The sequence below is a fragment of the Lytechinus pictus genome, chromosome 1, assembly GCF_037042905.1.
Source record: "Lytechinus pictus isolate F3 Inbred chromosome 1, Lp3.0, whole genome shotgun sequence".
Taxonomy (NCBI): domain Eukaryota; kingdom Metazoa; phylum Echinodermata; class Echinoidea; order Temnopleuroida; family Toxopneustidae; genus Lytechinus; species Lytechinus pictus.
Genome location: NC_087245.1, coordinates 43,663,284 through 43,690,335, shown reverse-complemented (window position 1 = coordinate 43,690,335; position 27,052 = coordinate 43,663,284). Strand labels below are relative to the sequence as shown.

General features: G+C 36.5%; 1 protein-coding gene across 2 annotated transcripts in view; it reads left to right on the top strand.

The window, feature by feature from the left end:
• The window catches only part of LOC129267811 (sperm-associated antigen 1-like), a 38,701-nt gene extending 18,916 nt beyond the window's left edge, over nucleotides 1–19,785 (top strand). For both annotated transcript variants that reach the window (XM_064103774.1, XM_064103780.1), the window contains 9 exons: nucleotides 4,928–5,226; nucleotides 5,644–5,751; nucleotides 6,309–6,398; nucleotides 7,679–7,792; nucleotides 8,141–8,275; nucleotides 12,278–12,460; nucleotides 12,816–12,924; nucleotides 14,177–14,344; nucleotides 16,363–19,785. In XM_064103774.1, the coding sequence (XP_063959844.1) occupies nucleotides 4,928–5,226; nucleotides 5,644–5,751; nucleotides 6,309–6,398; nucleotides 7,679–7,792; nucleotides 8,141–8,275; nucleotides 12,278–12,460; nucleotides 12,816–12,924; nucleotides 14,177–14,344; nucleotides 16,363–16,454 (1,298 nt within the window). In that variant the 3' untranslated portion in view covers nucleotides 16,455–19,785. The remainder of the gene's footprint in view (nucleotides 1–4,927; nucleotides 5,227–5,643; nucleotides 5,752–6,308; nucleotides 6,399–7,678; nucleotides 7,793–8,140; nucleotides 8,276–12,277; nucleotides 12,461–12,815; nucleotides 12,925–14,176; nucleotides 14,345–16,362) is intronic.
• Nucleotides 19,786–27,052: the final 7,267 nt, after the last annotated feature.

Below are 27,052 nucleotides of genomic sequence, written 5' to 3'. Positions count from 1 at the left end.
TGCATTTTGCATGATAGAATTGATATGACTAATAATATTGTAGAAATAAGTACCTTGCCTTTAAATATGATTATTGGGAAATCTTTTTCACCTATATTCAACTTTCTACCCCCACCCTGAAAGTCGTTGTGACCTTTGAATAAAAACGATGTCAAGTGGCACAACTTGCCCCATCTGTGGGGTAAGTTGTGCCACCTTCGAGGGTTAGTTGAGCCACAAAAACTATGTACAAAATGTATGCGGGAAGAACCAGCATGTCAATTTTTTATTTAAAGTCTTTTCAATTGCTAATTCTCTAAAAATACTTACATTCTCTAAAAGTAAAAGAACTGTCATGTGAATTTGCTCTTTTCTGCCTGCATATCGATGGCTTTTTAAGGTTTGATTGTGTTTTCATTTACATTACCATAAGAATTACCATGGCCCAACTTGCCCCATGTTTGCTGGCTCAACTTACCCCAGTCCGAACTTAATGCGATAATTTCGCATCCACACATTTCTTATGTATCCATCATGTAAAAAACTGTGACAAGAATGAAGATCCATACCTGGACTGACAATGTTGTTCATATGCTTTATTATATGTAAAGAAGTGTGTGTGTAAAAAACACTTATCTTTTTCACACCCTTTTTTACTTTTTTGGCTGAAATTTGTATTTTTCCCTCTAAAAAAGTACTTTTTGTTTCAAAGTTGAAAACAATGTGGTGGGGTTAAGGGTTATGTAATGGGTCATCAATACATGACACCACCATAATGTCTAACTAATTCATTATTGGCCTGGGGGCGGTGGCTCAACTTGCCCCTATGCTCAACTTACCCCGCCTTCCCCTATATATGACGAGAGGCAGCATTCACAAAAATGAAATATTGGGTTCAGTGTAACAGACTTATGGTCAGTTTCAATTGCTTGAGGATAGCTGAATGTTAGAATGTTATATATACTATTAACTCATTAATTCATTAAATCTGCATGTCATTCAAGCTAAAATTGAAGTTGATGAATTATAAAAGTTCAGCTCTCTTTCTGGTAGATATTTTTGAGAATTGCCAGTACGCCACAGAAGCCCGATAAGAAGATGCAGCCAGCTCTGGCAACATACTTGGATCACAATCTGCATCATTTGTGTTTGTTAAAAAAAAACTTCATTCTTGTTTGCCATGACAGATTGGAACATGATAAAATTGCAACTTATGCATTCATGAGATCGTTGTCTTCATTGATGATACTGCTTCAAAGTATCTGACTTTCTCCAACCTCAACTTCTTCAGTGATGGTGCTGGCTCACAGCATTATGTTCAGTCATAGTCACAATGTGAATGATTCATTTACACAGGTAACTCTGAACAATGTAACAAAATTAGATACAGCCTCATTTGTCAGAAAGCAAACTCTTAAGATGCTATGGAAAGATGTTCATCCATTGAAAGGTACACTGCAAATACATTGGTTGCAACCAGTCAGTAGGGAAGTATCCAGTTCAAAACCAACACTGGAGCTTGTGAGAATATGAAACAAACAAATACACAAATTCGACACAAATTTGAATGTGAGCAGGGAGTTCATAAAGATTCAAGACTGCATAACCAGTGATGATGAGCCACAATCTACTCCCTCCCCTCTCCGGAAGTACAAGTGAACACCTTTGTGTGAATTGAATTTTCTACTAAGTAAACACAAATATACTTTGTTGCCCATGCGACCACATAACAAGAAGACGATGGACATAGTGTGAAATTTTTCAGGGAAACCGTGAACTCATTCTCTTACTGTCATGAAAAGGAAACATTTTATTAAAATAATCAAGAAGTGGATGTTTTAAATATAAACATGCAAGATTTGATGAGAGGATGATTATACTCAGGATGATATCAGTTCTGAATGAAAGAAATTCTCAGTAGTGATATACAAATATTCCAATTTCCTTTCAACTCATACATATTTCATATCGGTAATGAAAGACTGCTTCCAGGAACTGCTTTTAACCTTTAAAGTGCATTTTATTATTATTATTTGATAAAAAAACAACAACTGACATTACTAGTATATTCTTTATCATGAAATACATTTTCTTCTTCGAGAGAGACTAAGTGCTGCTTCAAGATGATGAAGATAGACGCACTGGTTGTGTGTGTATGTGTGGAACTTTTCACATACTGTTATTTCATAATAAAAGCTCATGTTCTTGTAGTGCAGGTGCAAATATACATATGTAAGTAAAAACATTCTTGTTTGTGGTTCTGCATCCCAACTCAAGAAGGCCTTGAAGGCATCAACAGATGGGGTAATGGGCTGGATGCTGTTGGAGGTTGTTCCAGTCTTTGCAGGTTCTTGAGGGGTAATGGGCTGGATGCTGTTGGAGGTTGTTCCAGTCCTTGTAGGTTCTTGAGGGGTAATGGGCTGGATGCTGTTGGAGGTTGTTCCAGTCCTTGTAGGTTCTTGAGGGGTAATGGGCTGGATGTTGTTGGAGGTTTTCCAGTGCTTGTAGGTTCTTGAGGAATAATGGGCTGGATGCTGTTGGAGGTTTTCCAGTCCTTGTAGGTTCTTGAGGGGTAATGGGCTGGATGCTGTTGGAGGTTGTTCCAGTCCTTGCAGGTTCTTGAGGAATAATGGGCTGGATGCTGTTGGAGGTTGTTCCAGTCCTTGCTGCATAAAAGCCTATCTTGTTTGTCAACGTCCTTGGTAGCTTCCTTGCCTGTGCTGTCGCCTTCCTTGCCTGTGTTGTCACCTTCCTTGCATGTGCTGTCGCCTGGCACAGTATCATCTCTTCCGAGAAGTGCTCCATTCCTCAGATTCATTCTCACTACTCTGTTCTTTGTTGGGATCTTTGTCTAGTTCATGTCTTCAAGAGGATCTCCACTGTGGAAATTATCTGTGGAAGATATCATATCTGCGGGGATATGTTGTATCTCAACATATAGACTATTAAAATGCTCTGCTTTGCTTTGAAACTACGACATATGTCCTGCAATACTCTGCCTCTGGACGGAGTGATGATCAAGCAATTCTGCTCGCGCTCGACATGACATGCACGCGGCTGTTTAATTGCGTGTTAAGCTTGGATTTATATACATGCACAGGTCTTGTACTTTTTGATTTCTTCACCCAAAAATTAGATTCGGTCGTAGTGGTATACTATAAGCATTGTATTGTATATAAAATTATCATGAATATTTATACATTAATAAAACCTGCTTATAAGATTTACATGTTTTTCTTAGTATTTTGCTGTTATATTCATCAATCATATTTCTTTCATTTTGAAACTAAGAAGTGCCGATGTCGTTCACTTCATAAGGGTGTCATGTTCGTTATGCTTGTGTATTGTCAAATACTAAGCTATGAATAAAAAAAGAACCTTTACTATCAACTTATTTTTGTTTAATTACATGTAGATGTGGTGGATGGTAGTACTAGTAACTGGAAAATATTCATTAATTGTTACTTTCTGGTACAGAATAATTTTTCTTAGTATTCTTTTTTCATTTTATAAATATTGTAAGAAAAGTCTCCCTCTAAAATTACAATATTATGAGATATTACAGAATGCTTTTCTGATGTGTGTCTCTAACTTGTACCCTTAATATGTAAACAATTAGACTTCTACCATATCTTGTAATGAAATGATTATATTAACTTACACAAAGTGGATGTAACTGTCATGTCCGTTATGCTTCATATAGGTGTGTCATGTCTGTTACGATACATTTTGAGCTATGAATACATAATATACTGAACAACTGTTGTTGAACATCATTTTGTGAATGGAGCATGATCTTAAAGGAGAATGAAACTCTTTGAGCAAGTTAGCTTTTGTGAAAGCAGAAAAATCAAAGAATAAGATCAACAAAAGTTTGAGTAAAATAGGACTAGCAATAGAAGAGTTACGAGCATTTGAATGTCGAGATCACTAATGCTATGGAGATCCTCCCATTGGCAACGCAACCAAGATCCATGATATCACAGATGAACAACTCTCCCCTTTTGGACACTGAAAATATACCCCAAAACATCTCTTTTTGCTCTTTCTAATCATATGACAAACGATTCATCAATGATATAATGTTGTGAAACCTCTGTACTTGTCCTCTCATAAAGAGAACACCTCACCCAGTAGCGTACCGTGAACCGCAGGAGACAAAGCATTGGGGGGGCAGTGCATTGTCTGTGAACAATGCTTTGCCCCCCCCAATGCTTTGTCTCCTCCGAGTCACGGTACGCTACTGACCTCACCTTGTGATAGATTCTATAAAAGTGAGAATATAAGTGAAATAAGTACTAAAGCAATGAGGGAGTTGTACGTGTGTGACATCACAGATCTTGGTCGCATTGCCAATGGGAGGATCTACATGGCATTAGTGATCTCAATATTCAAATGCTCATAACTTTCTTATTATTCATTCAATCTTCCTCAAACTTTCAACAATATGTTTCTTTGATTTTTCTCTTTGATATGGATTCAGCTGGTTTCAAGGGTTTCATTCTCCTTTAAGGTGTAATCAATACCAACATCAGATTCATGCAGTCTAAGAATTCACAGGAATTTGATAAGCAATAGGAGGTTAAAATGCTTTGTCAATTCCGTGTTCATGTCCATTACGCTCACAAAGAGTGCAGTTTCTCTGCACCTGTTCAACGAAACGATTTGAAATTTCATGTGTATGTAACTGATACTTAAATGTGTTTGATAAGTTCACTAACAATTATTCAAAGACTGTCAATTCTACTGTATGAAACTTAAAATTACACAAATTTGTCTGACTGTCATGTCCGTTACGCTGGAATTGACCACATGTACCTATAATGAATTAATAGGGTGATCATGGTGGTGGTTGTTTTAACCAAATGCTAAGAACACATGAATGATTGTGAGCAAGCAACTAGCAATCGTAATGCTCTAATTTAAATGATTTGAATCCAAAATTTAGCTGCTAAAACAAATGCTGCACAGACAATATCACCTGCGGCAGAAGTTGCTTCATCATTGCCGTCCTCATCTACCACTCCTCCTGCTGCAAAGGCGCCATCGAGTGCTTCAACAGGGGGTGCTGCACCACCCGAAGGAGCCATGCCGTCTTCTACGAAGACTGCTCATAAACCCAAGACGTCCCCGTCGCAACCTCCACTGAGAGAAGCAGGGAAGAAGAAGACCACTAAGGATAAACCGAAAACCAAAGAGGAAAGGTTCCAGGAATTCAAGGCTCAGGGCAATGACCTTGTAAAGAAGGTATCTTCATGTGTTTTTTTTCCTCCGTCATATACTTAAAGATTAATTTAACTTTTTCATATAAATGGTTTTTAGATAAGTTCATGCACACATGTCTGGATGAGGGCATTTTCCCTTTTTCGACATGACTCAGATTGGAAATGGTTGAATGGCAATTTTTTTTTTTACTGGAAAGAAAACAACAAAATGAGAATAGCATTGTTCACTGAAAAATCCAAATACTACATTATACAGAGATCAAGTTCTAACAAAATTCAGCCTCTTGTTATCCATCTGTTTTGTTAAATGCAATATGATAATAGCAATGTAAAGATCCAACTACAGTCCTTCTTCCACTCACCTTGTCACTATATCAGAAACATACCATCTCTTACATGTACATGTATGTTATAGTATCTTTTTTTAATGTATTCACAGGGTGCATACAGTCAAGCTATCGGCTGCTATACCCGAAGTATTGAAGTAGACTCAAGCCAATCTGTCAGCTATTCCAACAGAGCACTCTGCTATCTCAAACTGAACCTGGTAAGGAAACAATCAACTATTAGAATGTGCTATTAGAGAAGAAAATTAGGGGAAAAAAGTTGGTGTGAATATGAAGACAGCACTCAAACATTTGTGACTTGGAGAATTTCATCATAATTAGATGTAAAATAAGGTGAAAAATTTTCGCAAATACGGGAAATGATGACATCACTTAAAATTTACTTTGTATCTTATTATAAATGAAATATGAATATAATAAATTTTCTTCCTTGAATATGTAGAATTGCCATTAATAATAATAATTATAGTCAGTTTCTTTGCATTTAATAAAATAAAGGAAAGGAAAATATTTGTTATTGAGTTCACTTTGTTGAAATGTTGAGTACATTTTGAATTAGTAAGAGCTGTTCTAAATTGTCAACTGTAACTATATCAAATGCTATCAGCAAATTTGGAAGGTTGATTTTACTAAACCGGAGCAGCATGAGCAAGAGAATGCCAAACATCTTTTTTTGTTGATATTGGGGGAACGATTGATAAATTCTTATTGTGTTAATGAAGATATCCTGTTATCTGTGTATTTTCCTTCCACTCAGCCGGAAGATGCAATCGAGGATTGTAATGAAGCCTTGAAGAGAGATCCTAAAGGAGTCAAAGCTCTCTATCGTAGAGCACTGGCTAGGAAGGTAAGATCAAGTTGGTGCAGTGGTTTCCAAGTATGAATAGAAACCGTGAGTGCATTGTTGTGTGTTCTATACTGGTAATCCTGCACAAGATTTACAACAATTGCCACCAGGTTATCCTTACACTTACCAAAATCTTGATGTAACATTTGAGACTCAACATAATTATTCTGGACATTCTAGACAATCACTTAAAATAACTATACCTTATTCATAAGTCTGAACCCCTTATTCTCATTTTAACTGCACTTCCTAAACTACTCAAGACATGAATTATTTGATTTGGTAAAGGTCAAGTCCACCCCAGCAAAATGTTGATTTGAATAAATAGAGCAAAATCAAACGACCATAACACTGAAAATTTCATCAAAATCGGATGTAAAATAAGAAAGTTATAGCATTTTAAATTTTCACTTATTTTTCACAAAACAGTGATATGCACAACTCAGTGACATGCAAGTGAGTCAGTCGATGATGTCCATCACTCACTATTTCTTTTGTTTTTTATTGTTTGAAATATACAATTTAATTTTTTACAGATTTGACCATAGAGACCGACTTGACTGAACCATACAGTATTGAACAATGCTAATTTCACATGTATAGGGAGGAATTAATCACTGTTTCACTTGACAATGAGGAAAAACTTAGAATATTTCATATAATAAAATACAAAAAAAATAGTGAGTGGATGACGTCATCACTTTCATCATTTGCATATCGACCAGGATGTGCATATAACTGTATTGTGAAATTAAGCGAAACTTTAAAATGTCATAACTTTCTTATTTTACATCCAATTTTGATGAAATTTTCGGTGTTATGCTCGTTGGATTTTTCTCTTTATATTTAAATAATTTTTTTTGTTGGAGTGGACTTGTCCTTTAATGGGGTTACTTTTCATGGAATTGCCCTTCTCTTATTTATAAAAAGTATAAAGTAAAGTCTGAGTTTGTCCACAAAAGCTATATTCTTAAGGCCTCTTTAACTTCGACCATGGTCTAATACTATGGGATATCAAAAATGTAAAAAAAAAAAACATGGTTATGTTTCTTATGCTCACTGTGCTATTTCATGATGCTACAGTGGCAAAATGTTATCATTCCAATACAGTTATGAATTACCTGACTAATAGACAAGCTGATAAAATCAAACCTGTGCTATTAAACATTTGTGTCACAATTGGTTATCCATACTTAACCCACATGTTTAGATCAAGAGTTTAAATTAAACTCTATATAAGTTCAGAATGCAGGTCTACTTTTGTTACATGTTTATTGTAGACGTTGGGTAGTTTCCAGGAGAGTGTGAAAGACTTGATGGACTTGCTGAAAATAGAACCCGCTAATCCGTCTGCCAAGAAGGAACTGGAGTTGGTGAAAGATGCCTGGAGGAAGGTGAGTGAGGGATATTGGATTCAAAGTCAAACCTATCTATTAAGGCTACCCAAGGGACCTTCTAGAGTAGGGCGACAAAGTAAAGCTGTGGAAATAATACTACCGAGCAGATTGTCTCAATTTTCTTGCTTGAATTTATTAGCCTGTAATGTGATAATCCCTGTGGCATAGCCACTTGTTCAACTTATATGTAGTTACCCGCAGCAATATTGCATTGGAGTATCAGTCGAAAACAAACAAAACTACATGAAAAGGAAAGAAACAGAACTGTTTGTTCTCTAATCTCCTTGATTCCTCAGAAAAGTATAATATTGCATATTTTCTTCTGTTTACCTTGAATTCCCATAGGATTTGAGAGATAAACAGAGCAAGGCTGCTCAGGAGAGTAAAGAGAATGGTGTAGAAAATGGAGTTCATATGAAAAAGAAATCTGGCAAAAGGATGCAGATTGAGGAAGTGACCGAGAGTAGCGATGAAGAGCAGGTAAGTCAGTCAATATTTTTGCCATGTAAATTTTTTTTTACCGCTCCACTCACTGACTTTTTACTTTCAAGTCTTGCGCATCTTTTGAGACCAAATTTGTGACACCCGGGTACGCGGTTCTGAAATTACGCAACAACCAAAAATTGCCCAAAAATGTGATTTTGTGTACAAAGTCAATGGAAATTGTGTTTTCAACCAAAAATCATAAATGTATGATTATTTTTAGTTTTGCTGGTCTAAATGGATTTATTTTATGCTGTTTATGATCTCTAAGGATACTCCCCAGTGAGTGGAGGATGTGCACACATTGTGTGCGGGAATGACTGATTGAATCCGATGACCGGGGTAATAATATATATGTAAAGCGCTTAGACACGTCGTTCCGATGTATTAAGCGCTATATAAAAAACGGATTATTATTATTATTATTATTAAGGAGTCCCTGACAAAGTTAATAGAAAAAACAATGAAAAACAAAAGGTAAACAAAAAAGAAATACATAAGAAATTGCAAAAACAATATAAAACATACGAAATTGATCTGATATCGCAATTTTCTTTCTTTTACATTTGTTAAGAATACCACAAAGACTAGACAAAAATTAGAACATTTGGAGCTTTCTTTAGGGAGTTAGAGGAAAAAGTAAGATTTTGCATACTAATTACACATAAATTAGCATAATCAAGTAATAGCAATTTCAATGATATCCCAAAATACCCCGACCTAGATAGGGTTAAATCGCAGACTTATGTCCCCAACTATGGGGGTGGCAGGACTCACTCAGCACTCCCTCCTCCCTCAATCCAACCCTCCTACCGCTTGTTTCTTCCTCGTCTTTTCGGTTTCCTTTCTTCCCCCCCCCTGACCAGCCACCTCAAAACTCAAGTGCCCTTCTCAAAACAAGATCATTATCCCTCCTCAACATATGCCCATACCAACGTACTCTGTTCGCCTTTACCATCTGATCCACTGTCTCTTCCAAACCCAACATTTGCATCAAATGCTCTGTCCTTTCTTTCCATCAACTTTGTAGCAATTATAATTTTTAACCATGGTTTTATTAGATTCCATTTTAGGGGGTGGGGGCTTTTCAGAGATGCTAACTGTTCATTTTCTGCAGTATTTTATCCATTTTTAATAAAAATACTGCAGGTTTTATGAAAATACTTTTTCCCCCTCGAAGTTGTGTCTATTGGAGAAAGTTGAAAATAATCCTTTTACACCAAAAAATACACATTTTCCATCCCCTTTTCTTTCAATAGGTTATATTGCTTCTTTTTTTCCTTCAAATAGAGGGGGTGGGGATAGACATTTCATATAGTTGTGAACTATTTCATATAGTTGTAAAGTATGAACTAAATATTCAACAGTCAAGTAGGATGACAAACGCTGTCTTGATATTTAACTGCAAGGTTTATTATTTTTTGTTTGTTTAATACTCATTCAGCATGGCTAGTTGATGACAGCATATATCTACTGTACATGTACATGTACAACAACACATTGCATTTTAAATGTCATGATTAGAAACTCAAATTTGTAGGTATGATAAACCCTAGCTGGTATCAGAATTTATTAACTGTGAAGAAACCACCAGGATTGTATTCTCTCAGCTATTTCATATCTTTCCTCCCACATTGTAAATGGGCCAGATGCAATTGCTTCAAGCACAAGCAATACATGTAGCTAGCCAAGCAATGGAGCATGCTTCAGCAATTGCTTTATTGTCTCGCCCACCAGAGGTGAAGGCGAGACTAAGGGATCCAAATGTCGTCTGTCCGTCACAAATCTAATGACACATAGCTCCGCAACCGTGAGTCACTTTTCAACAAAACTTGGGTGGTAGATGGACTTGGGGGACCTGCATGTTATTCTGCAGTCGGAGGTCACATGGTAAGGTCAAAGGTCATTCTCAGGTCAACGTTAAAGTTTACATGCAAGACTCGTATGCCACCTAACTCCGCAACCGTAAGTCACTTTTCAACAAAACTTGGATGGTAGATGTACTTGGGGGACCTGCATGTTAGGATGCAGTCGGAGGTCACATGGTAAGGTCAAAGGTCATTTTCAGGCCAACGTTAAAGTTTACATGCAAGACTCTTTCATGACTCATAACTCCACAACCGCAAGTCACTTTTCACCCAAACTTTGATTGTCGATGTAGTTACGAGATGTCATGCTGCAGTTGCAGGTCACATGGTAAGGTCAAAGGTCTTGTTTCTTGTTGATAAATTTGAAAACATGTACATGTAGGCTATGGTACACCTTGGGGTTCTCTCTCAGGTGCATGAACATGATTAAAATACGAGAACGCCCTGATCTAGCAAACGCTCAAGCTGCTCTGACAGAGCGTGAAAAAACCCAAGCAAGTGCTTAAATGCACAAATGAAATGATCGCTTTATGCAAACGCTTTTTTAGCAATAGCTTAATTGTCAGGGAAATACTAGCAGTCAGTTAGCAATTGCTTGAACTTACTAGCAAAGCATAAGTTAGCAATTGCTTGAACTTACTAGCAAAAGCATGTGCTCGCTCATATTTGTCTCACCTGCAAAGAAGTGTGAGACTAAAAGGCGCCGCTTTTCCAACGGCGGCGGCGTCAACATAAAATCTTAACCAAAGGTTAAGTTTCTAAAATGACAGCATAACTTGAAAGTAGGAAGACCTAGTTCATGAAACTTGGACATAAGATTAATCAAGTATTACTGAACATCCTGCCTGTGTTTCAGGTCACATGACCAATGTCAAAGGTCATTTAGGGTCAATGAACTTAGACAATGTTGGGGGAATCAACATCAAAATCTTAATCTTAGGTTAAGTTTTTGAAATTTCGTCATAACTTCAAAAGTATATGGACCTTGTTCATGAAACTTGGTAATAAGGGTAATCAGGTATTACTAAACATCCTGCCTGAGTTTCAAGTCACATGACCAAGGTCAAAGGTCATTTAGGGTCAATGAACTTTGACCAAGTTGGGGATAAATGTTGAATTACCATCATAACTTTTAAAGTTTATTGATCTGATTCATATAACTTGGACATAAGAGTAATCAAGTATTACTGAACATCCTGTGCGAGTTTCAGGTCATATGAGCAAGGTCAAAGGTCATTTAAGGTCAATTGCACTTTCGCCAAGTTGGGGGTATTTGATGAATTACCATCATAACTTCAAAATTTATGGATCTGATTCACAAAACTCGAACGTAAGAGTAATCAAGTATCACTGAACATCCTGTGTGAGTTTCAGTTCACAAGACCAAGGTCAAAGGTCGTTAAAGGTCAATGAACTTTGACCATGTTGGGGGTATTTGTTGAATTACCATCATAATTCTGAAAGTGTATGGACCTAGTTCATAAAACTTGGACATAAGAGTAATCAAGTATCACTGAACATCTCGTGTATGTTTCAGGTCACATGACCAAAGTAAAAGGTCATTTAAGGTCAATGAACTTTGGCCATGTTGGAGGTACATATTAAATTGCTGTCATAACTTTCAAAGTTTATGGATATAGTTTATTAAATGTGGACATAGGGGGGTAATCAAGAATCACTGACAAGACTTGGGTCACATGATCAAGGTCAAATATTTAGGGTCAATGAAGGTATTGTATCCTTACATGAATGGTGGTTTTAGGAATAATTCCTTTATAGTAGTTTTCAAAGTTAGCACTGCTGCTGTATTGAATCGCGTAGTGCAGGTGAGACTACCAGAGGCGCTCCACTTGTTGTGCATACATGTACATATCTAGCAAAAGCCTAGCAAAAGCAATTGCTACTTTTTATGCATCTGACCCAATGTTAAACTGCTTCACCTTTCATAAGAGTAGGGACTTATCCTGATGAAGGAGTTAAAATCAAATTACTGTCATTTAAATTCATTGAATATATTTGTTAACAATATCATGATAAATTAGAGGAAATTTTTAATCTATAGTGTAAATTCTTTTAGAACAAGTGAGACATTTGTGTTAAGAAAATAACAATCAATCCATTATCTTCACAGGATCCAGTTTCTAGGAAAAGTAATATACCCTCTTCACCAAAAGCAACCTCTTTGCCAGCAGCTGAGAAGGGAGGTATAGATACAGGGAAAAAGGAAAAAAGGAAGAATTTGTCGGCTGCTGCCACAGAAAGTAGTGGAACAAAGTCTTCAAATGTTGCAAATGGCTTACCAGCTCAAAAAAAGGTAAATCAAGAAGCTAAATGCAGTTTTAGGTCCTAAATAGGTTCCATGACACTTGCTCTGGTGACAATTGCTCTGCTGTAAATTCCACACACTAATGGAATGCCCAATTTCAGCCCTGGACTTGACATTATACCCTATCCTAAACCTAACATAAAACCCTATTGCAACTTTATTTGAGACCAAATTAAGCCTGGAGCAATAGTCACAGGAGCAAGTGTCACCAAATTAAGCCTGGAGCAATAGTCACAGGAGCAAGTGTCACCAAAATAAGTATAATTGACCTATGAACTTTTGATTGTCACATACTTTTCTATAATATCCTGTACAAATGTAAAATCCTCCTTATTTCTTGCAGATGACTGCCTATGAGTTCATGCAAGAGTGGACATCATTGAAGAGGAGAAAGAATGTTGAGGCACATGCTAAGCTCTTGAAACAGGTGCAGCCCAATGATATTCCAAAAGGTAGGAAATGAATAAGAAAAAAAGATGCAACTATCTTTCATCTTTGAGGCCTTGTCACATAAATGCTGTCAATTGATACTGCTTGAAAATGAGTGTGTTCCTTTATTTTAACTTTCAGCTTCAGAGCTATTTTTTAAATTGATGTATCTAGATATTGACAGACGCTGAAAGCAGTTTTGAACCTTGGATATGATCAATTTCTTGATATCTATCACCATATTCAAGTATCGTAAGCTGGCAATATGTTACGGTCTGTTTGGACGTTATCAGAAACAAAGAAAAAAGGACCACATGTTCCTATCAATCATTCCACGCTTAGCTCAGGAATCCCTTGTAGAAACCCAAATATGATGGGGGGGGGGGGCTGTTTCATGAATCTGTTCATAAGTTACGCACAACTGGTGGGTGTTTCATGAAGCTGTTCATAAAATTACGCACGACTGGAGCATGATCTTAGGTGCTAAGTGAGCTACAAAGGGATAGTATGGCACAAGAAAGGTCACCAGTCATGCATGAAATCTTGCGTAACTTTACGAACAGCTTTATGAAACACCCATCAGGTGACCCTTTCTTGTGCTTGATGATACAGTTGTGCTCAAAAGTGAGTGAAACCCACCACCAAATGAACTCCTTCATGATGAGTCTTGAATGTAGACAACAACACTACCATGTTCAGCAACCCCAGAGAAACAAACTATATTGAATATAGTATTTTATCACCTGACTTCACAATTAAATATCTAAAACATGGCAGAACTTTAACACTTTAGATATGTTCAATTTCTGGTGGGGTTCACAAACTTTTGAAGCACAAGCGGGTGTTACATACAGCTGTTCGAAAGTTCTGAGCAAATTTGAGAACGACTGGTGATCCCTTCTTCTTAGAAATGATGTACACCAAAGTTTTGTTGTTGTTAATTTAGAGCCTATGAAAGGGTCACTAGTTGTAAAAGTCACTTGTAACTTTAAGAACAGCTTCTTGGAACACCACCCTGGCTTAATATCAGTAGATGTTGTGATTTCAGTTAATCATAGGTTCATCAATTTCAGCTGTGGTAACGATCTTAAACTGAGTTTAACCCGAATCCTACAAAATGGCCACCCAAATATGCGTAAGTGTATTGTATGTACGACATTAATTTCTGTGCTCAAAGACTTTTGTAGCAAATGAGTAATTGTCCAGTAATTTACATATCTGATTTTTAAAGACCATTCTCCAATAACACTGTGCTTCCCTTTCTATGTATTTTAGTTATGAGCAACAAACTTGATGGGGACATGTTGGCTAAGATCTTAAGTGCATCGGCCAATCACCTAGTTGAAGAAGATCCTGCCTTCACCTACCAACTTCTCAACAAGCTACGATGCGTAGATCGCTTCAAGACCATCGCCATGTTCCTGACCAAAATGGACAAAGACAGTAAGACACATACCCTATCTCTCTATCTCTATCTCTCTCTCTCTCTTTTTCACTCAGTCACTATACAGTTTGTTATGTTACTGCAACAATTAACAATGTAAATTTAGTTTTAAATTTGATTTCCTTTTTTTATTACAGGAAATAGATCAATCATACACTAAAACAAAACAAACAATAATGATCTTACATCTCTTGAAGAGTTAGATGTGCAATCCAAAGTTATGATAGTCCTGTATTAAATCCAGATCAAATCAAAGTTGGTTGGGGAAGATTCCTTAAAATTAAAGTTCACAATGATGGCGATGATGAAATTGATGTTGAATCACGATGAATAACAAGAGTCACTGTAATGAATTGAAATGTCCGTGAAGACGATGTTGATGATGATTAACACTACAGTCAATTTTAGCAATCCATGGGTTGAAAAGCGTTCATTATAACAGGTTGATGATCTCGAGAACTGAGAATTCCTCTCTCATAGTAACTGCAAACAGTTCATTGAAGATTGATAGTTGTATTCCAGTTGGAAATAAACTATGCTCTGACATAAAGTCTGGTGTGAAATTTTCAGTTCTGATCTGATGTGATGAAGAAACTGCCAGCTTATATATAGATAAATTTCCACTATTATGAAAGCTTCTAGTATTGTCTTTGAACAGCACATTCTCCCAATTTCTAGAGCAGTTCAATTCTAGAAGGCTCTTGAATGGCCTCAGTGTAATTAACAATGTAAACAACATAGCATGGAATATTCTTAATCATTATATGCTATGAATATCCTTAAAGAGGAAATAACTAAATAAATGAATGTCATTGCTCGTACAAAATTTCTTATATATAACAAGTTCATCGCTTGAAAATTGCAAATTTTCATCATGGATGGATTATTGATAATTTTTTTCATTTTGATGATAAATCCCTCTTAATTTGATAACAATAATTGACAAGAACAACATTTTCTATTTACAATGTTCCATGAGGAAATGTTTTATGTTGTAGAACAATGTGATTTCTATTATTAGAGCAAAAGTTGAGATTGTGAATATTTCATATAGTAAAATACCAAAGGAATTGTTTGTTTTTCATCATTTATTTAACTATGCCATTATGTATATATTTTATGTAATGTTTCTATCAAGCTTTCACATCTGTTTTTTGAGCTTGTTAATTATCATCTGATTCCCTGAAGGCTTGGCCTTCAGGGAATCAGATGATAATGCAATGATTTTCTCGTGCAAATGAAAGATGCATCTATACAGGGATGTTTTAAATAAGGGTGTGTTCAATATTGATGTTCAAATTTAAATAGCAACATGAATAATTAAAAACGCAATTACAGAACACAAAAACGATAAGGGATGCACCGTTCAAGGTAAAAAAATATAAAGCTGATTATACGTCAATTGTCTTTAAATTTCCTGCTCTTGTAGTTGACCCTTCCCACAAAAAAAAAAATCAATTCTGGTACGTGTTTGTGTAGGCTTTCACTGTGAGAGAAAATTTAAAGACGTTTCATACATGTACTTGCATGCGCAATGTTAAAGGTTGTAAAATCTGAAAGCATTTCCAAACGCAACTTTTTCAGTGTTTAGATATTTCACCGAATCGCGATCTGAAAAATGTTTACGATTGGAAAAGGGGGACAGTGATCACACCCTTTGTTTTTCAATATATCAATTTTGTGTAATTGGGTTTTCAATCATGATGCATGTTGCTGTTCAAATTTGAAAGCTCAACAGCACATTTATTCCTGTAAAATGTGCAGTTGAGCTCTTGTAAAAGGAAATATTTTCACATCCAGATATTTCCATGCCCTAATGGTTTACTTTTCAACAGAGAGCTCTCTGTATTCTAGTTAATAAAAATGTTGCAATTTACTTACATTCCTGGGCTGGAGGGAACAAAAAGTTGATAATTTTATAAAATTGCCAAGTTACCAGCACTGGAGACTTACCAGGTTCACCCGCTAAATCTTCTCTTTTTTTTGTTTCTTTTTTAAAATTCTTGAATCACTCCAGATATGCAGAGATGCATCAACATGATATCATCAAAGCCAGAGATATGCAAGGAAGATGACCTCAAGAAGCTCAAGAAAGCCTATCAGATATAAGACAAAATGTAATATGCCCCTGGAGTGGAATTACTGGATTTGTTCATTTTCTTTTTGACCTTCTGTTTCTTTTTCCCAGTGTAGATCATACTTCTTGCAAAGTTCAACATGTAGTTTCTAACACTGTAAAGATTTGTTGCCCTTTATGTTTAGGTTGTACCCTATTATTGTAGTTTACTTTTTGACTAAAAAGTCATAAGGGATATATTATATGGTTAGTGGTACTGGTCTACCAAGTATTTCTTTGCGATCTTGATCGGAGAGAGGGGATAAGGTATTGGGACAAATCAAAGGCTTTCAATCAATCACAAAATGACAACGACCATTCAGGATCAAAAGATTGTATGCTTTTTATCGCTAAAAGGTACTAACATCGTCATTTGAATTTTTCAAGTGACAGAATTATTAGGACTGCCAAAAAATTTGCCCTTGATATATGAGAAGGTGCCTTTCGATGCTATTGCTGTTCTAATATTGATCAGTTTGCTTTGAACGCATTACTTCATTTGACAAATAATTAAGACTTGAATGCAACTTTGTAGTGGAGATCAATACATTTATTACTGTAACCAAGTCAAGTGTCGGACAACCGTATTCTCACATAACTAGCTTAGATGGCGCTATAACATCAGATACAAATCAACTGGCGATTGGTTTACATTTGGCCTGTTGTCAAATACCAATTACCCTTTGAAAGATGTGATGACAAGCAAGTCTAAGGTATAACTGAGTAATCATGAAATTAGATATGTTAATTGCATTGAATTAAAAATACCAGTACATGTATATCGTGCGCATGATCTGAAGAAGGTCATTTGTACTAAAGTGACATGGTCGTTTAACATCTAATGTTGATGTCTTGATTATTCATATATTCATTTGAATTGGGTTTTTCATTAGATCCACAAAAAAGCAATACGTCCATTAGCGACTGGTATTTCATAGTTGACCAAGTACATTGATCTAACACCATGCTAATGCATTCATAGCATGTTCATTGTGTGCTATTGTCACCTGGTCTATGCACTTACTTATGTAATATCTTGCTTTGAAATCTGCCTATCATAATGAAAGAAATGAAAGGTTTTTCTTTTTTGCAATAATTTCGTCAGTAACTTTATGAGATAAAAGATAATAGTTCAATTGTTTCAAACTAGGGAGAGCCTCTTGGTATTTACATCGCAAAATGAATTGTTTACCAAGTAAAATTAGAAAATTAAATGCTAAGGTGGATTGACTAAATGGCTCTAATAATCCAAATAAAATAGTTTCACATGAATTGAAATAATTAGGATTAAAATCAGTCACTCGCATACGCAACACATTCCAAAAGGATGCCATTTTAGGGCATGCAAAAAACAAATGATCCAATGTCTCGGGTGTCGCATTGCAAAAAGAGCATAATGCGTTGGTTTTCTTTCCTATTTTTGTGAGCCATTCATTTGTAGGTATTAAGTTATTTAAAATTTTATAGTGTGTGATTCGAAGTCTGGTGTCAATAGTGATTCGTAATGGAAGAGTGAACAATTAGTAAGTCTGACGCCTATCAATGTTGTAAAGTTGATTAAAACGAGTAAACACCTTGGAGGTTTCGGGGTTATTTGATTATTGCAATTGATATTGCAGCATTTCTAGTTCAGCAAAAGATGCTGATTATTCTGTTGTTTTCCTATTCATTTTCAACAAATTGTCAAGTTTGAGTTTTTATTTTCTTTGTGTGTGTTCAAAGAGTATATGACTTTAATAAGGCACTACATTTGGAAAATGTTTACTAAAGTAAGTAATAGTGCATGTATCAAAATCTTTCTGAGTGTAATGCAAGTACTTGACTTAATTACATGGTTTGGTCAGAAGAAAAATAATGAAAAGAGTACTGTGGTGAATATGAGTTCAAGTTTTCATTGGATTAAAGGTTTGATATTGATTTCCCTTTTGATTTTTTTTTAAAGATTAATTTCCCTTTAGTGTACTTGTATACTTAATGATAATAATAATACGCATTTATATAGCGCCATCTATCTAGAAATACTCTATTAATTCTACTGCCTTCCAGTGATCATGCATTCAAGAAATTAATCCTGCTGGGTACCCATTCACCTGGGTTGAGTGCAGCACAATGTGGGTAAATTTCTTGCTGAAGGAAAACATGCCATGGCTGGGATTTGACCCCACGTCCCCCATGATTGAAAGATGAGAGTCTTAACCACTAGACCACGATGCCCAGAAACAAGTGCAAACAAGTACAGGTTCAAATAATATTTACATCATTAAAAAGTATACTGGATTTATGTATGAATTAGCATTTATAGAACAAAATGATTTTATAAAAATCAACCATTTGATCATGTACATATTAACAACATATTAAAAAGTTGCACAAAATGCCAATTTGGATATGATCATTATGATAATGGCCATGTTCCTTGTGGGAGGAAGTCTTAAAAACTCCCCCTTCCTCCACACACATAAAAAAAATATTTAAAAAACGGATTAAGGACAATTCAGTTTGAGGTGGGAAATAGATTTGTTTACTTTCACTTTCTTTTGTCGTCTATGGAGAGGGTTGTAGAGAAAAAATATCCACCATAAAGGAATGTTTTATGTATGCCCACACCCTGGCAACGTGACCCCCTAAAAAATATCTGAAATATTTCGGCTGAGCAATTTCTCCCCAGTTTACTTTGTGTAGTCACATTTTCTCGTTCTACATGCAGTAAACTTACCTTTCTTTTTCAAGTTAAGTGAATTTGTTAGCAATTTTATTTACCCCAATATCACACGAGACACCCACATTAATGGTCAAATTTTCTGATTCCTCATAAATCATGTGATAACAGAACATCACATTTTGAAGTAGAATAATGAAGAAATCCATTGGTCTGTAGTTACTGTGTATCAATGCACATCGTTAATATTTATAATCTTCTTTAATAGTACACACTGTATTTGACAATTTTAATTTCAAATAAAATATTCTCAAATTGTATTGTATGTTGAAAAATACATTCTCTTTCTTTATCTCTCACTTCTTTCATTCTCTCTCACTTCTTTCATTCTCTCTCACTTCTTTCATATGTTGTTTAACAGAGGTCATATGATAAGATAGCAATGATGTAATCAACAAGATTTTTGTTACTTTTTGAGGAAATAATGAAACCTTCTTCCACTTCTTAATGTTACATGAGGTTGTTTGTGCATTATACAATAATTCAAAGAGTTGCCTTTTTGCAAATACATGTATTTGAATGATAATGACTTAAAATGATGATGATATCATTACAAATGTATCCCAGTTTGGGATCTTAATCAAATAAAGAGCTATTCATCAGAATTTCATTTGCCTTTTCTGAGTTTCTTGTAGTATAAATTCAAGCGCACCCTCAAAGGTTTTGAAATTTTCAGGTTACGTGATATACAACTTGTGTTGGAATGCCCTGAATGTTAGAAGAAAGTATATATTTAATTATTAAACATAGCAGTATAAAGCTAATGATTATTTGGCTTACTTGTTTCCATATATCCAATATATTGCCTGTTATGATTGAATTAAAAATGCAATGTGTTGAAATTTGCATTTTGATATCTTTTACTAGGTATTGATATTCAGCCTTCAATGTTGAAATTTCATAAATTTGTATTTTGATTAATTGATAGTACTTTAAGCCCTGATCAGGCCATAGCTCAAACTTTCACCCAGAAAATGTGCAAGCACAAATGAAAAGATCTGCAGCATTCGAGGTCTTAGTATCTGACAGGAGTTTTGGGGTATGCAATGAGTTAACATTACTGATAGTGATGTTATCTCCGCACCTTTTCTTTTGTAGTTTATCATATAAATTTAGGAGTATTCATTTTCTCCAATCATACAAAAGGGATTATTTGCTCATTATACTCAAACTCGGGAGTGGGCCTCCCATCCCCAAGTATCCCCCTCCAATGATTCTTGAAATAATCCAAATGACACAAGATTTTACCACATTCTTTTTCGGAGTTTCACACAATTTTTGAGACCCACTTTTTCATGTTTCATCAACACGTTTGACCAAAGAATGACTCAAAAGATGTAATTTTGTGTGTTATTTCAATACAAACTGTGTTTTAGACTTGGTACTTCTTTTGCCAAAATACTCGACAGCAATTGAATATGGTGTTTGCGATTGTTAAAATAAAGCCATGAAATTTCATTGAAAAAAAATATATTAAAAACAAAAGGTTGGAAAAGCATGGAAATACATATGAAACTGATAAAACAAGTACATATGAATTGATTTGTATATCGTAACCTTTTCGTAATCGATTGTTGAGGTCGTCACAAAGTGGCTCAAACTGTGATTTTACGTCACACGGGCCCTCTTCACAATTACAACCACTCTCGTCCCCAATATCGTGATTAGAAGTGAAATCACATGCCCTGATCGGTGTTTAAATGGAGATGAAGTGATTCTGAAAAACATTCTCAAGCAGTTTGCATACGTTTTTTTTTTGGTCACTGCAATCACGTGCATAATATTGAGACAAATAGGTTTTTTGGGGAGGGGGCAGGGGAGATAGGATGATATTACATATTACAGTACCCCCATGCTGCCTACGATATAAGCCATTTCCATTGAAATTGAAATACCAACGTAGAAAGAAGAAAAAGCTCCCACCCACCAAAAAAAATAAAAAATTCTAGAACCACACTTGGAGCTTTGCATTTTTAATTTCCTAATGGTGACGATCTTTCAGTTTTTTTTTTTTTTTGGTTCCTTTTGTCATGTTTAAGGACCCCCTTCCCCAAGCTTAGATATACCTTCCCCCATGTGTTCTTCCTCCCCCGCCCTTTCCCCTCAGCCACACCTACTCCCAACCACCACCCATTTGGTGCAACCCCTAAAAAAAAAAATGTCTAGGATCCTTTTTTTCAATGACCCTGAAGCTAAGCAAGACAATATCCCACAGATAACTTGAAGTTTCCTTTTCAGCTAGACTAGCCTTTTTTTTTGGGGGGGGGGTCCTTTTCATGGCCCTCTTGGCCACATCCACCATCAACGAACAGCCAGATGCACATTTCATTACCAAGGGGCATACATTATTGCTATCCTGCCGAATGAATTTAAACACGATTGTGTGGATGACGACCGAGATCTGTTGAAGTGTGGAGGGAGGGGGGGATGCACTCCACCGGCCGTATAACCTACCAGAAATGTCCGGCCTATTTCGTGAGAGTTGATCTTTCGGATGATCATCATTCTTGTTTTAAACGTAGATATTTTTCCGTAACAAATTTAATTTTTGATATTTTTCATGATAAAATAAGAATGGTGGTGAAAATGCGAGCGTTCATTCATTTCAAAATTAAAAGAAAAATGCCAATGGGGAATGCCACAACTTAATTATTTGCCATCCGAAATTTAGGATTTGTGTGTGTGTGTTATACCTGTTTCAGTTATTGTCTGTAGACGGCGGCGGCGTCAACATGAAATCTTAACGTCAGTTTAAGTTTTTGGAATGTCATAACTCAGAAAGTGTATGGATCGAGTTTATGAAACTTAGACATAGGGTAATCATGACCAAGTTTAAAGGTCATTTAGGGTCAATGAACTTTGGCCATGATGGGGATATTTGTTGAATTGCCATCATAACTTTGATAGTCTATGGATCTAGTCATGAAACTTGGAAAAGAGTAATCGAGTATCACTGAACATCCCGTATGAGTTTCAGGTCACATGACCAAGGTGAAAGTTCATTTAGAGTCAATGAACTTAGATTATGATGCTGGAATCAAAACGAAATCTTAACCAAGATTAAACTTTTTGAAATGTTAAAAGTTTGAAAGTATATGGATCTACAGAGTGAGTCAGAAAAAATGTCCCACTTTTGTAAAGTTGAATTGTTTAAAATATGAATATTTAATCATTAGTTTCATGATATGTCTTGATAGAGGTATCCTCCCAGTACATTCAGGTACCTTTTTCATTTGATCCCCTGCACGCATGACTGAACAGCGGACAATCTTTAGAAGACTGTCAGATCTCACTAGCGCCAAGTTACAGGGTGGGGAATAAAATACTCTTTTGAACAAAGACAGTCCGACAGACTGAAACACACACGCACAAACACACACACACACACAAACACACACAACATATGGTAATAACTGGTTCATAATTTTCTCTTTTCTGATTAAGCATTGATTTTTAGCAAGATCGCTGAATGTTTAAGTGGCAATTCCCGACAATCTTTCCCCTTAAAACACATTCACTACCACCATCATATCATCATCATCATCCTCATTGTCATCATCTTGATCTTGATCTTCATCTTCATCATCATCATCAAGTGCACATAAATCCAATATGCTGGTTATGTCTTTTGTTGGTTAACAATGAAAATTTTCAATGGATGTCTGTGCTTTTGTTGCACTTGCCTATAAAAGGGCTTGCCTGATTTGGCAGCAGTCACTTGAGCCTCTTTTTACAGTAGCAAAAGTACACGAATCATGGTTCGTCCTCAATTCACACCACAACATAGGTCATTTATGGTCACAGAGTATGCAAGGACTCAGAGTGTAGCAGTTGTTTTGCAAGGGTTTCGCCGCCGTTACCCAGATGTTCGGTGTCCCAGCAGAAAGACTGTTCTCCGGAATGTTGAGTACGGAGGATGGAGACCATGGAGAACTTTGGGGGAAACAGATTCATTGTTGAACCACAATAAACTACCTCAACAAATACAAAAATTCCCTTTTAATTGTTTGTGTTTTTATTCACCGACGTTTGCAGTAATTGTGTGTCTGTGTGTGTGTGCTTGTGTGTGCATGTTTGAGTGGGTCTGCCAGTGCGTGTGCATGTGTGTGTGTTTGTGTGTGTGTGTGTGTGTGTGTGTGAGAGCATGCCAGTCTGTCTGTCTGACTGTCTTTGTCTAAAGCACTGTTTTATTCATCACCCAGTAACTTGGCGCAAGTGAGATCTGACAGTCTTCTAAAGATTGTCCGATGTTCAGTCATGCGTGCAGGGGATCAAATGAAAAAGGTACCTGAATGTACTTGGAGGATACCTCTATCAAGACATATCATGAAACTAATGATTAAATATTCATATTTTAAACAATTCAACTTTACAAAAGTGGGACATTTTTTCTGACTCACTATGTAGTGCATGAAACTTGGACATAAGAGTAATCATTAAGTATCAGTGAATATCCTGCATGATTTTCAGGTCACATGACCAAGGTCAAAGGTCAATGACCGTTGGCCATATTGGGGATATTTGTTGAATTGCCAAAACTAATAGTTCATGAAATGTGGACATACATGTAGTGGTAATCAAGGATCCTCTTGCACAAGGTCTTAGGTCACATGATCAGAGTCAATGATCATGTGAATGTTGTTTTTATTGTGAATAATTATGCTATTGAATCGCGTAATGCAGGCGAGAATGCCAGAGGCGTTCCACTTGTTTTCACCTAATTCATTCAATTCATATCAATTCAAGGCCATTTTAAAGTTATGTAAATAATAAAAAGCCGCGTTCTTGTCAATTGTCAATAAAAAAAAATGAAAACACTTTCTCCTTGGAAAGACTGTATTGAGCTCCATGTGAATCTAGTTATTATACTCGTGTACATGGCATTGATAGACAACCAAGGTAATTTTGTTTGGCCGATTTAAATGGAAGCTTAAAGGGTTTCTATACTCAAAAGCCCATTAGCCCACTTTGATGTTTAACACACGATCTTTAGGTGTCTGCCCAAGCTTATGTTTGTTGCCAATCCGCTCACGTTTAAGTTTCCATCCGCGTTTATGTCCTTTTTTCCTCATTCTCCCCCATTCCTTTTCCTCACTTTATTTTCTTATCCTCTCCCCTACCACCGCCGTTTCTTTACCATAACATAACATAATTTCTTTTCTGCCAGATGTATTTCTTCCCAACTTAACTTCTCCATCCTTTTCCAACATCACTGTCTTCACTTCCCCTTCACTTTCTTATTGTTTGCCTTCTTTTTCATCGCCGACCATTAGTCTCCCAAATGTGCAAGTCACTGAAGTCATGTTTTTTGGTGAAACCATCCATTAGTATCTATGGTGATCCTTGTATAGCTAATTTACGCTGTAACTTCCTTAAATGCATATCGATTTTATTTCCTGCGAGGGAGATTGTTGCAAGCTTTGACATAGACTAAGTAATTGTATCTCTTGACATTGTCCTATATGTGATTGCCGACGATCACTGACTTGGGTGGGCCTATTTAGCTGACAAGAGCAAGCTCCATTGAGGAGAGTGAGTACTTGATTTTTTATGACAGCTCTTAGTGAAAAATTAAGGAAATAAAGGTGGTATGTCGCCGTTTATGAGATCTCGGCAACATTTCTTATCGGCAGGTACACTTGTACATAGCTGGATATCTAAGCTAGACCTCTTCTTTAGAAGTGGTTGGCAGTCTTGACCATCCAATGCCATGTTTATATTCTCAAGCATAAACAAAAGATAATCATTGTTTCGTAAATAAATACTTGTGCATGTACAAAAATGATAAAAAGCACAATGTCGACCACCGTAGCTTTTAGCGACGGTAATGATACAAACCAAGAAGCAACATGGAATATGGAACTTAATGAACCGGTTATTGTGTTGTACATCAGTCTGCTTTCTCTCTGTGTCATCTTGAATTTAACTGTTTTGATTGTCATCAGACAGCAACGAAATTTACAAGAATACATGCGTCTTTTTCATCAGATTTTAGCAGTATCTAACATGGTTCTGGGCTGCGATTGGAGCATGTGGATTATCTTTTGGTTCGTGCATAAAGAGTCATGTACTACCATAAGCCTGGTTTTTGCTTATGCATTTTATGTCTCCTTCATGTCCGTCATGTGTTGTCTTTGTGGAATCAGTCTCAATCTTTATCTTCTTGTCACCAGGCCTCTTCGATATTACACCATAGTAACCCGAACACGTTTCTATACCACTCTTGGTGTCATTTACCTCTTGGTTATGATACTGTGCGCACCGTATCTACCGATCCCAGCGTCACCAATCATCCAAGTCTTGGTAAACCGATGCTTGGCCACCAACCTCAGTGTACAGGATCAGTGGGCCTCCATAGCGCATACGATATTCACGATCTTGCCCCTATTTGTGACGGCAATTTTTACGACGATTATGTATATGAAATTGCTCATCATTGCAAGACGCATGAGAGTTACTGCACCATTTCCAGCGAACACGACTGTTGAAAGAGATCGACGTACTCTTGGTGCGCACGCTGATAATCAGCCGACGTCAGATTTTGACACTAGTGTGAGTGGTGTCTTACGAGATCAGAATCTTTCTCAAAATCATAAGAGTCGTTTCAAGGGTTTGCTCACGATAGTCCTTCTTACAGGCTCCTTTTGCGCAGTATGGGTACCTTACGTTATGATGTTCATGATACCTATGCATCCGTCCGCCTTAGTTGTTCTGGACAAGATGTCTCTAAGCACCACTTGGGTACAGCCCATCATTTACCTGGTGACGAATTCAGAAGCGAGGAAATTGTCTCTTGAGGCGTGGCGCAACTGTTTAAGTGGCAACCTCTGTGGTCTTGGGACTAATAGACCTCGTTGACGATCGGGTGAGCAGTTTCAGGAAAAGACTCGTCGGTTGTTTTATCCGACAAAGTATGTTTTATCAGATAGACAGTTATTACTTTAGGAACTGTCCTCAGCCAATCAAGATCAAGAAAGTTTGTCAGAACTCGGGCCTGTTGCAGAAAGAGTTGCGTTTGAACTTGAACGCTCGTCAAGAGCAAGTCCCGAATGCGCGCGTTTGGTTGGTTAACAATCAATTTTCGTTTGACTTTAAGATTGTTACGTTTTCTGCAACGGGCCCCTTGGCCCCGTAACACTACGGTTAGCGATTAATCGCTTATTTGAAAAGACAATTCTGATTGGTTCATGGACATGGGAAGCGGGGGTGCCAGGGGTGCTGAAGCACCTCCAAGATTTTTCCAAGGGGTGCTCCGTGTATTATTTTCCATAGGCAGCACCCCCTGGAATTCTTGTAGGTGTGTCACATAGGAGAAATGTATGAAAAAAGTACCAACATCTTGTGTTCGGCCGTCTGATGGTAAAAAAAATCTCGAAAATCGCTGTTCTGAGAAAAATGACTTTAAAGTTTAGAGGTTTGAACTTTTTTATGAGACGGGTATAATGCAGTTTTAGCAATGGGACAAGAAGAAGCATAATAAACACTAATAACTGAAGAATTATTTGCTTATTGGGGGTTTTAACTATGAAATAAATGAGATTTTTGTGTAGATTGTAGACTGTTTAACCACCGCACATGTATACACTCATACTACACATCATAAGATGGTAAAATTGTATATTTTCTAGATAGAACATGAACCCTATTGCCATACTATGGTAAAATGGTCTGTCTTCTATTTGGACCATTTCACCGTCTTATCTTTTGGTTTAAATACATAGTGGGCGGAGGCATACCCATCGACTGCGCGCAGTCGAACTTTTCTAGTTTGATAATGAAACTGTATATAAAGTGTTAAAGTAATAGGCTAACTACGGAGCCTTTAAAATTCCATCGACTTGACGACTTGGCGAGATAATTTATCTTGCCATG